This window comes from Paroedura picta, chromosome 3, assembly GCF_049243985.1.
Source record: "Paroedura picta isolate Pp20150507F chromosome 3, Ppicta_v3.0, whole genome shotgun sequence".
NCBI classification, from domain to species: Eukaryota; Metazoa; Chordata; class Lepidosauria; order Squamata; family Gekkonidae; genus Paroedura; species Paroedura picta.
The window spans coordinates 68,956,589-68,967,628 of record NC_135371.1 but is presented as its reverse complement, the minus strand read 5'-3'; the positions used below and the strand labels follow the sequence as shown (position 1 = coordinate 68,967,628).

Sequence of the window (11,040 nt, the reverse complement as noted above, 5' to 3'; positions counted from 1 at the left end):
CACTTCCTTCTACACCACTTCTGGGCAAACAGGGTGACACAGGTTCACCAGGGGCAAAACTGGGATCTGTGTGCACCCCTTGAGCAGTCATCCCTTTGTTCCAACTGTCTTCAGTTCTCTGGAAAAGCTATCATATTTTTCTAATCTTAGTTATTCATCACTGAATGCTGAGTGCAAAATGTATCTAATCCTATGTGCAGCTTTACAAGGCAGGATAAGTCTTTCTACTTAAGCAGAGTTTAAATGTCTCTTGTTGAGCCAAGAGAATTTGGTTTGATCCCCAGCATATCTGTACAGACCATCTGAGCACAACAGTATTGGTCCAGAGGAAAATGTTTCATGGAGGAACAACAGTGAGGGGTATCAGTTTGGGGAGGGTGAAATTAAAATTCTAAAACAACTACTGTATGGAGTTGTATCCAAACAATGTACCAGAGAAGGACTAATACCAGAGGACAGCAAGTGCCTTCATCGCCTACTTGTGGACTTTCAAAGGGCATCTAGATTTTTTCTGCTTTCTACTTGCAGCATCCCCCCACAACTGCTTTTGAGAATGTGGTGGGACTTCAGTGTGTTGGTGGATGGCAGGAGAAAAAGTAGTTTAAAACAGTGGTCCCCAACCTTTTTATCACTGGGGACCGGTCAATGCTTGACAATTTTACTGAGGCCCGGGGGGGGGGGTAGTCTTGCCGAGGGATGTCGCTGCTGCTGCCTGAGCCCCTGCTCCACTTTGCTTTCCTGCCGGCACCCCTGACTTCCCGCCGGCCGCTGGGGGGCGCTGCCAGCAGCAGCTGTGCAGTGCCACGCCGAGGGGGAGCCCCAGCCATGGCAGCCGCCGGAGTGCACCAAAGGTGAGCCAGCGGCAGAGTGGCAGGGCAGCCCCTGAGGCAGCAGCCAGGGAGGAGGAGGAGGAGCCGCAGCCCGTTACCGACTGATTCACGGACCGGTACCAGTCCCTGGACCAGGGGTTGGGTACCACTGGTTTAAAAGTCATTACAGAAGTGTCCTTTACTACCAGGATCAGCCCAAAGCATGGATACAGTTTTATTACAGGTCATCTACACAGCATGGTGTGTATATCTGGCAGATGGGAGCTACTACACAAAACAGCAGCACCATTCTAATTCCAGGTGATCTATTACTTATGAAAAGCACCATCTTAGGTTTCAAATTATAAAAATGAAACAGGTTCATGGATCAATGAGCATTAGCTATGTTTCACTAAATGGAGGCCCATGTTCCAAGGCAGCATAACTCAATAGGAGATGCAGGGGAGAAAGAGAACAATTGGCTTCATAGCCTACTTGGGGATTTCCAAGGGGCACCTGGTGGGCCAAGTGCTAGAAATGCACTTGTCTTTCTTCCCTCACTCAGAATCCTGAGCTGGCAAAGCCAGCTAAACAAGGAAACCTCATCCATTTAGCCTTTACCAGCAGTCCTGCTATTCCTAATTATCTGTTTACCCAGAGCTTCTGCTTAGAACTGCCGGCCAGTGGTGGACATGCTTTGTCTAGTTAACTCTGCCTTCAGTAATTCACTGTAAAACGCTCCCTATGAAAGTGAGTTTATTGTCCATAGCTACAATGCGCCTTCATCAGACCTCAGCTGCCCATACTGAAGAGGTTCTTTTAATCAACAAGCTTTTATTAGCGTTTACCCATCAAATTCTTAGGAATCCCCACTCCACTTAAATGACCATCTCTGGTGGTCTTATAGGTGGTGCCACTCAATGGCCCATTATGCACGGGCCATAATGCCCACGCTGGCGGTGGCAGCACTTCGGGGAAAACCCCCCAAAATGCTCGCCACCAGCACAGGTGCGTCCCGGCCCAGGGCTACAGAAGGCCCTGTTAAGAAAATGCGGAAACTTCCACAGCTTCCTGGGTACGCCGGGGCTGAGGCAGGCTGGTGCTGTGCATAATCGCCAGCGCCAGGTCTTTCGGCCCCCCCAGCCCCGACCTGCGGTGTGACTTCAGGGACACCGCACGCCCTTGCGGGCTCCGTGGAGCCGCAGAGCTGGCAGGGGCAACCCCCTGCCCCCACCAGTGTGCCCTGCCCCCCCAGCCCCTCCCCAACCCCCCCCCACCTCTTCACTTACCTTGGACGGCAGCAATCTGGCCCTCCTGGCCCCGGCGTAAGGCACACGCGCATGCTCTGCCGGGGCAGCCCAGCATGCCCCGCCCCCTTGTGTACACGGGGAACAGCGGGGCATCATACCCTGCCACAACGGCATGGCAGCAGTTCAGGATAGCTGACGCCGTGCATAAAAGGTCAAAGAGAGTCCAATCCACTGGGTTAGTATCCTATCAGCTTTTCTGCTGGCAATAGTGGGAACATGAGGATGTGTCAGAATTATGGAACCCATACACTATGGGGGAGAGCCACATAGGATGGGGGATGCAGAGAAGAGAGGAAACAGGCTCCAAGCAGAAAAGCTGGGAGAGTATTATTCACTGTTGCAGCTATTAGGAGAAAGCACTGTATTTTCTCATTTGGAACGTGGTAGGGTTTTCATAGATGTAAGGGTGGTACAGGATGTCAGGATTGCAGTAAGGAGACCTCTTAGAGAGAACATCATGGTTAGCCACAGTCTTTTGCATTCATAGCAATGGGACATATTTGGACTTGCTATAGAGTTCTGTATATGGCATCTGTTAAAAATAAAAACAGAGAAAAGCCCTAAACTAGGCTGGGAAGAAACATAGAAAGCAGGGGGTAAATTGTGGCCATTCCTGGATAACACCAGAAAGAGTTCTTCTTGTCTATGGTGGTTCATAAGCATTATTGGAGGAATCTAGTTTTATTCACAGAGGGATTTAGGGGGCAATGACAGTCCCTATAAAAACATGAAAAAGGCAGCCTTAACAGAAGGCCTTCTAGGATGGTTTCTATCCCTCCTATATGGTAGGCCAATATTGCTGAACCAAGAATGGAAATTAACAAATCCACATGCAGAATTGTCATACATGCAATTCCACATGTTTTAATGTAGAAGAGAAGCTTTAAAAGTAACATAATGGTATCATATGAACAAAAGATTATATTAATCAATGAGCAGATATTATCAGGAAGATTAGAAGTTAATTTCTCAGTCACTCCACGTTGGACTGCAGAGGGTAGAGCTAAATAATTAGACATGAACAAGGGTACAGAGGAGAGCGACGAGGATGATCTGGGGCCAAGGGACCAAGCCCTATGAAGATAGGTTGAGGGACTTAGGAATGTTCAGCCTGGAGAAAAGGAGGTTGAGAGGGGACATGATAGCCCTCGTTAAGTATCTGAAAAGTTGTCATTTGGAGGAGGGCAGGATGCTGTTCCTATTGGCTGCAGAGGAAAGGACACGCAGTAATGGGTTTAAACCAGTGGTCCCCAACCTGTGGGCCACGGCCCGGTGCCAGGCCGCAAAGGCCATGGCGCCGGGCCGCGGCTCCCTCTCCCCACCCCCACCCCGCAGTAAAAAACTTCCCAGGCCACAAGCTTGCGGCCCGGGAAGCTTCTTACTGCGGGAGGGCGGGGAGAGGAAATCAGGGACGGCTACGCCCGTGCGGGCGCGGCCTGATGCGTGGCCCGCGGGTGCGGCCCAATGTGTGGGCGCGGCCCGATGCGTGGGCGCGGCCCGATGCATGGGCGCAGCCCGTGGCCGTGGCCTGCGCGGGCTGCGGGCCGTGCCCCGATGCCCTGCCGGTCCCCAACCTCAGAAAGGTTGGGGACCACTGGTTTAAACTACAAGTACAACGATATAGGCTAGATATCAGGAAAAAGAATTTCACAGTCAGAGTATTTCAGCAGTGGAATAGGCTGCCTAAGGAGGTGGTGAGCTCCCCCTCACTGGCAGTCTTCAAGCAAAGTTTGGATACACACTTTTCTTGGATGCTTTAGGATGCTTAGGGCTGATCCTGCGTTGAGCAGGGGGTTGGACTAGATGGCCTGTATAGCTCCTTCGAACTCTATGATTCTATGATTCTTTCCCAAAAATATTATCTTCAGACATAACCCTTGAGCATTCATGGCATCTTTTCCCTCTTAATAAAACAGTAGGGGGTGTTGGGGTGGGCTCAGTCCGTGATGAGGAAGGGCAACAATTGGTCCCATGGCCCTGGACTGACAAGCGAAGGGGCCAATCGGAAGGCGCAAAGCGCCTTCCGATTGGCCCCTCACCAGGACAGACCAAAATTCCATCCAGCCAGGGGCAATCTGGAGAAATGGCTGCCAGTCTGCCCCTGACCACCAAAGGGAGAGGAGGTCAGTAGGGCTGCCAAGGGGGGTGAGAATAGAGGCTTGGACAGGCTGTGCCAGCCCTTTTCGCCCCAAGGCTGTCCTAACTGCCATGTCCAACTGCAAATTGCCTCAGAACCCTGACAGAGCTGGCAGGAGGCTGCAGAGTGCTCCCCCTCCCCCCTTCAGGCCTGCTGTGAAGGAGCCTCTGACAGCTCCTGACTGAGGGGAGGGAGGCCTTTCCAAGAGCAACGCAGGGGAGCCTGAGGGCCTTCCTTTTGAAGCTGGGGGACTTCCCCTTCTGCCAAACAGCGGGCTGACAGGGAGGCCACAAAAAAAGCCCCTTCTCACTTAAAATACTGCTCTGCCTAGAGGTTAGACACAGCCAAGCCATGTGTCTTTCTTCTTTGCAACTCTCTGCAGATTTGAGGTCACTGCACAGCGTTATTCCGTAGAGGAAACTGGCTCTTTTGTCTTCTGTTTCATCTGCACAACAACCCTGTAAGCCTCAAGTCTTTCAATTCAACAACAACCTGTGTGGGAGGCCTTAAATGTCTCTACCACAACCCTGTCCAAAGTAGCCCTTTTTGCCTGGGGAGCTGATCTTTATACTCTGCAGGTGAGCTGTAATTCCAGGAGCCCTCCAGGCCCCACCTGGAGGTTGGCTACCCCTGGGTTGGAAATATTCCTGGAGGTTTGGAGGTGGGACTTCAAAATCGTACAGTGCCTCAGAGTCCAGCCTTCAAATGAGCCATTTTTGCCCGCAGTTGGGAGGGAGTGGTGTAGGTGTGTCCCTCCTGGGCTATGGGCTATGGTCAGCCCTTACCAGCAACTGACTGTATTCTGGGGCGCAGACAGGCAGACCAGCATCAGTCCTGTGAGTCTGGAAAGTGCAGGAATATCTAAATAAATACAGCCTGAAACTGTAAATAGTGAGAGGGAGAGGAAGGGAAGATGATTGGAAAATGCTTTGAGACACCTGAGGCCTGCTGGGTCACTGTGGCCCATTCCCAGTTCTCTCAGCCCTCTCACAGCCCCACATACCTCACAGGTTGACTATTGTGGAGAGACGAACGGAAAAGGTGTTTGTGAACCGCTTTGAGGCTCCTTTGGGTAGTAAGCAATAGGGTACAAAAATCCGTTCTTCTAAGGAGCAACCATGAAAGAAGCATGTGGGCACATAACATTTTACCAACAGTGAAAAAATGGAAAAGAAGGAGCAGGGTGGACACCTGTGTACTGTGACTACTCCATGTGTATTAGGGCAGAGGGGCATTTCAGTGAATGTGGCCTAATTCACACAAGAAGGGAAATGACGCAGAACTGTGAGGAATTGGTTGCCATGTAATCTTCCCCTAAGAAGAGTCTCCAGTCTGATTTTCCCTTCACATATCTGAGGACATGGCTCTGGAAAGCTCATCTGTAACCACTATGCCAAAATTCCCAAAGGTCAGTCCTCTCCCACACTCAATGAACATTCCACACCACAGGTTCTTGACACCCATATCTCCACACCCGTGCCCTCATTTGCCACCTTGCCACCACAACCTCCCACACAACACACACATTCAACCCCATGTCCTTACAGACTGGACAACTCCTCCCCTTCCTCCTCCCACTGCCAAGCTCTAGCGCCCGTTGTATTCTTGGATACAACGGGCTTTGCCCCTAGTCCAGTATATAATATAGGAATGATTCAAGACAAAAAGGGACTGAATGGAGGGAATAAGGGGATGTGGCCAATACCAAATAAATCAAAAAGTTAATAATGGTGCATTCGTATTACCTTTCTAAATATGATACCGTTGAAGGCTTGAAAGGAAATCCATTTGTCTACACTTTCTAGACCTGTAACAGATCTCTGTCATCTTCCTCTACTAACTATAGTGTTTTATGAACTCTTTCTCTTCACTTCAGAAAAAGATTTGCTGAACTTAGATGGAATACAAGATGGATTTCTGAATAAACCAAAGTATGTTCAAAATGTTAGGATAACAATATCTTCACCTATTCATGGCAAGAAAGCATTTCAGCCTTTTCCAAAGACCACTTTGTTTCATCACTAGCACAGGTGTGAGGATGGCAAAGGAAGCAGTCCAAAGTTTTCAAGAGCAACTATTTCAATATTTTAGGGTTCCCTTACGGAAACAAAACTGAGTATTTGGTAGGTTCTCTCTAATCTCCACAAAGAACTGACTTCTTTTCAGAAGAATAGTAGTGCACCAGACAGTGCCAAGTAGCACTTCCTGCAGGCTACAGCATTTGCATCTTTATAATTCATGGACTGTGGTTCTCAACCCTTTGAAGAGGCTCCTAATAGATCTTAGGAGTGTTGCAGCTGCCCTGGTAGGGAACAATCAAAGTGGGAAATGGGATTTTTTAAAGCTAGCTCAAGAACTGTAGCAGAAATCACTGTGGAGGCAACTACATAGAACACACAGCAAAGTAGCAACAAAACTCACATCTGTATATGCACACAAATATGTTTTTGATGACAAAATCAGGTCCTCTCCCACACAGAACATATGCTGAGGGAGAAGGCCACATTCCAGTCTGTATTCAAATGGGCTCAGTGCAAGGGGTTGTCTCTTAAGCCTCTAGAATATTGTTGCATGGAACAGAACAGGGACAGAATAGAGATTTGTGGTGCATCCCATCCAGATATTTGCATATGAGAGCAACTTAACTAACCTTTTCTGCCAGGACATCATCCCCCAAAAATTACATCAGTGTGCAGATGACAGATAGAACAGAGGGGACATGTCCAACAAGAATCCTGCTAAAGTTATAATCTGTGTTGATCCAGCAGCTAGAATCTAGCAAGTCTTTGCATTTGCCAGGTCAGAATGCTATAGGGTTGTAGATAACAACTTTTACATCTCCATGATCAATTACATATGAGTGAGCACCAATGAACTTGGTAGATTTCAGAATAAAAATCAACAGAACTGGGGAGAAACAGGAACCAAGGGAAAATGGCACAAACCTACCCGATATCTGAAGTATCTATCCAGAATAGTTAGGGCCATTTCGCACGGCTTCAAAGTAGCAGGATGGTTGCCAATTGGAAACGCTACAAATTTGCCATAACCCACGACGTCGTACACAATCTGCAACAGTCCTGCAACCGACCCGCAAAAAGCGCTTCGTTGTAGCGCTTCTAGGGGAATCCAGAAAAGTGGATTCACCCTCCGGATAGCGATACACTCCTGCAACCAATCTGCGACAATAGCGTCACAGACTTGTGCGTTACCATTGTTGCGGTTTCTTCAAAGTCCCTCCTCCCGAGCCTTTCCTCCTAACTTCCGGCGAACTGTCCGCCATTTTTTTTCTCCGAGCGAGCGGGGATCTACGAGGCAACGAGACAGCGACTGGCTTTCAAGCACGATCACTTTCTGAAATTCTGCCCGGACACCACAAGAGTTTTTCAAAAGCACAGTGGCACACACCGTCACGTTCCAAACATTTGCCCAAAGCTTAAAACCCCATCTACCTTCGGCCAGTACTAGCGGAGTCAACGTACGGGGATCATTTTTAAAAACTTTCCTCTGAGCGTGCCAACGAACGTTCGCCGCTCGCAGTCTCCTGTTTAGATTACTGGGGTTCAATAGATATGATTCGAGGTGATACCATGAGGGGCGGTTTATGTGTAGTGGGTCTTTGTGTGGTTCCGGGTGCGTGGTTGTGCTTGGGTGCGGACAACCCCTTCCATCGGCGGCTAGACCTCCGGCAAGCGGAGTCGCCGTCCGCCGTTCATTTTAAAAAACTTTCCGCTGAGCGTGCCAACGAACGTTCGCCGCTCGCAGTCTCCAGTTTAGCTTAGAGGGGTTCAATAGAAATGATTCTAGCATGAGGGGCGGTTTATGTGTAGTGGGTCTTTGAGTAGTTCCGGGTGCGTGGTTGTGCTTGGGTGCGGACAACCCCTTCCATCGGCGGCTAGACCTCCGGCAAGCGGAGTCGCCGTCCACCGTTCATTTTAAAAAACTTTCCGCTGAGCGTGCCAACGAACGTTCGCCAGTTACATGTCATTGATTTATGCTTTGGTTGGTGAATATTATTGGGGAACTGTCGCGTACCGCTGCAATTGCTCTCGGTTTTACACCGGCATGCGTTTTTGTAATGGCGGACATTTCACTAAAATGGCTCCCGCTGCATGTTCAAACTGCTCTTCCCGCGTGTGGACGAATCAGCGCATGCGAGAAGTCAAACAAAAGGCGCTAATCTGGCCATTAGGAGCAGATCCTGTTCCCGTGCGAGGAGTTTTGAACGTGACATGTGACCTAATGTGGCCAATGTGCGTGTCCCCTACTGCCCTCTACCAATCAGGAGCCGGCTAGTCCCTTTGTCTTTGTGTGCGGGAAGGTATATGATCCGTTGCACCCTGCACCTCGCACCACCATTTTGCTCAGCTACTAGCGAAAGCACCATGGAATCCTCTTCGCAAGCCTCGTCCGTCCCTGCAACCGGCCGTGGCCCAACTTGGAGGGACGCGGAGATCAGGGACCTGATCGCGATTTTCTCGGAAGAGAAAATCCAGGACGCCTTCCAGTCCTCGCACAGGAATAGGGAGGTCTTCGAGCAAGTGGCCATAAAGATGCGTGCCCTGGGCCACAACAGGACCGGCCTTGAATGCCGGTCCAAAACTAAAACAATGCGGGCGGAGTACATGCGTGCCGTGAACCATAATAAGGGTTCCGGCAACGAAAAGGTGACCTGCCCCTACTTTGAGGAGCAGCGCCAGCTGTACGGCAACGGGGAAGGAGCCGGCAGGCCGAAGCGCGTCGGGAGGAGCCTTAAGGTGGTTCGGAAGCCGGCTGCCCCGGTCGAGGAACCACCCGCTGAGGAGGATCCCGGTGAGGGCACCTCGTCCAGCTTTCGGCCTCCACCCCCCGTCCAGCAACGAGCCGCGGAATTGGTCACGGTGGACCTGATGGCCATCGCTCCTGGGGAGCCAGAGGAGGTTCCTGAGCAAACGCCCCTTGCCTCCGGTAAGTAATTTTCTTTTTATTTTATATTTCATTTTGAGCAAATGTGTGTTCTGACGTTTGGGCATCGTTTTCTCGTGTGTTCGTTGCAACGCATAATATGCTAGGATGTTTGTGGATTGCTTTGGGTGGCTTTTTAAAACGGTTGTGTTTAACCAACAACCCAAACAGTTTTGCAGCATGCCTCAGCCATAGGCCTTCTGCAGCGCTCTAGCCACTACTTTGGGACCTTGATGTGTGGTTCAGGTTGTATGCTTGCTCCTTTTTCACTATTGTATGCCTTGTGTTCGTTGCAACGCATGCTATGCTTGGATGTTTGTGGATTGCTTTGGGTGGCTTTTTAAAACGGTTGTGTTTAACCAACAACCCAAACAGTTTTGCTGCATGCCTCAGCCATAGGCCTTCTGCAGTGCTTTAGCCACTACTTTGGGAGCTTGCTGTGTGGTTCAGGTTGTATGCTTGCTCCTTTTTCACTATTTTCTGCTCTTGTCCACAGAGACACAGATGCCTGGGACGGTGGTCCTCGAGTCCCCTGCAGCGGTGGCAGAGGACAGTGATTCTGGGGCATCCACAAATGTTGGTAAGTATCAGTTGCAATAAGGGGGGGGGGTTTAACTGCTTTGTGCTTTTCTGTTTGTGCAGGGCAGCAGCACTGCCAAGAGACAGAAGAGAGTCCCTCAACGTTGCTGCTTTAGGGTTTGAAGCTTGCTTTGCCACACTTTGGTCCTAAATCATGTTCTTTTTTCCCTTTTTTCAGATTTCATACCCGGGACGCAGGAGGAGGAGGAGCGTGGGGTGGCTGGACCTCCTGCCGTGCGCAGGCGTATACAGATACAAGATGGTGAGCGTGCATGAACTGTTCCTTTCGAGCCATGGCTGCAGGACAATGTCTGTGTGCAATAACTGTGTGCTTCCTTTTCATTTTTGTGCTCCCCTGGCATTGTTCTGAGTCTTGGTTTAACATGTAACCAAGAAAGGCCACCATGGGCAAACAAACAATAACCATGTGCTCCCCTGGCATTGTTCTGAGTCTTGGTTTAACAATATGTAACCAAGAAAGGCCACCATGTGCACCAGGGTGGGTTTTGACTGTCTCGATGTTACTAACAGTTCTGTTTCTCTTTTTTTGCCAACAGAGGTCCTTTCAGAAGACGACGAGCCAGCCGGCTCACCACCTAGGGGTGCTCTCCAAGCTGAGGAGAGGCTGGCCAGGGAACGCGGCAGGCTGCGGCGCGTCTCCGTCCTGACTAGTGTGGGAGAAAGGATCCTGGAGCACTGCCAGGAGGAGTCCAGGCGTGCCGCTGCCGCAGACCAGGCGATGCTCTCCCTCGTGGCCCAGGAGGGCAAAAAATTCCGTGCCATCCTTAGAGACTCGAACAACTCACTACGCGAAAGCGTGGAGGAGGTTCGAATGATAAGGAGGCTGATGGAGAGGGCGGTCGCGGTTATGGAGGCGGCCACCCCTCCTCAGATTACAGTGCACGTCCCCCCCCCCACCCACACCTCCCCCACCACCTCCAGCACCCACCCCACCCACCCCCTCTCAGAATGCCTCGACCCAAACGAGAAGGAGGACTGTTCTCGGGAAGAGAGTCGTTAAACCCGCGGACAAGTTCTCCCCCTCCTAGTTTGGGCCAGTTTGTCTAGTTATCTGTGTTTGCTGTTGTCTGTTAAATAAAGTTTATATTTTTGACTCTGTCTCTGTGTACCCTCTCTAGTGATTGTGCCTATTCTGGCACCGTTGTGTGGGTTGGAGGTTGGAGGGTGTTTTAAAGGTTAAAGGTGTTTTAGGAGTTTGGGGTGAAAGGTGTGCGAGTGTAAGGAGTCACACTGGAGTCTT

At 50.3% G+C, this 11,040-nt stretch overlaps 1 protein-coding gene across 2 annotated transcripts; it reads left to right on the top strand.

Annotated features, from left to right (window-relative positions):
* Positions 1-8,519: 8,519 nt before the first annotated feature.
* LOC143831140 (uncharacterized) lies at positions 8,520-10,831 on the top strand. 2 transcript variants are annotated; one of them, XM_077324224.1, is made up of 3 exons: positions 8,520-9,780; positions 9,958-10,041; positions 10,337-10,831. In XM_077324224.1, exons 1-3 carry the CDS (start codon positions 9,705-9,707, stop codon positions 10,798-10,800), a joined length of 624 nt encoding a protein of 207 aa, XP_077180339.1. In that variant the 5' UTR covers positions 8,520-9,704; the 3' UTR covers positions 10,801-10,831. Both variants share the same exon structure in this region; 1 of them encodes a protein (XP_077180339.1).
* Positions 10,832-11,040: the final 209 nt, after the last annotated feature.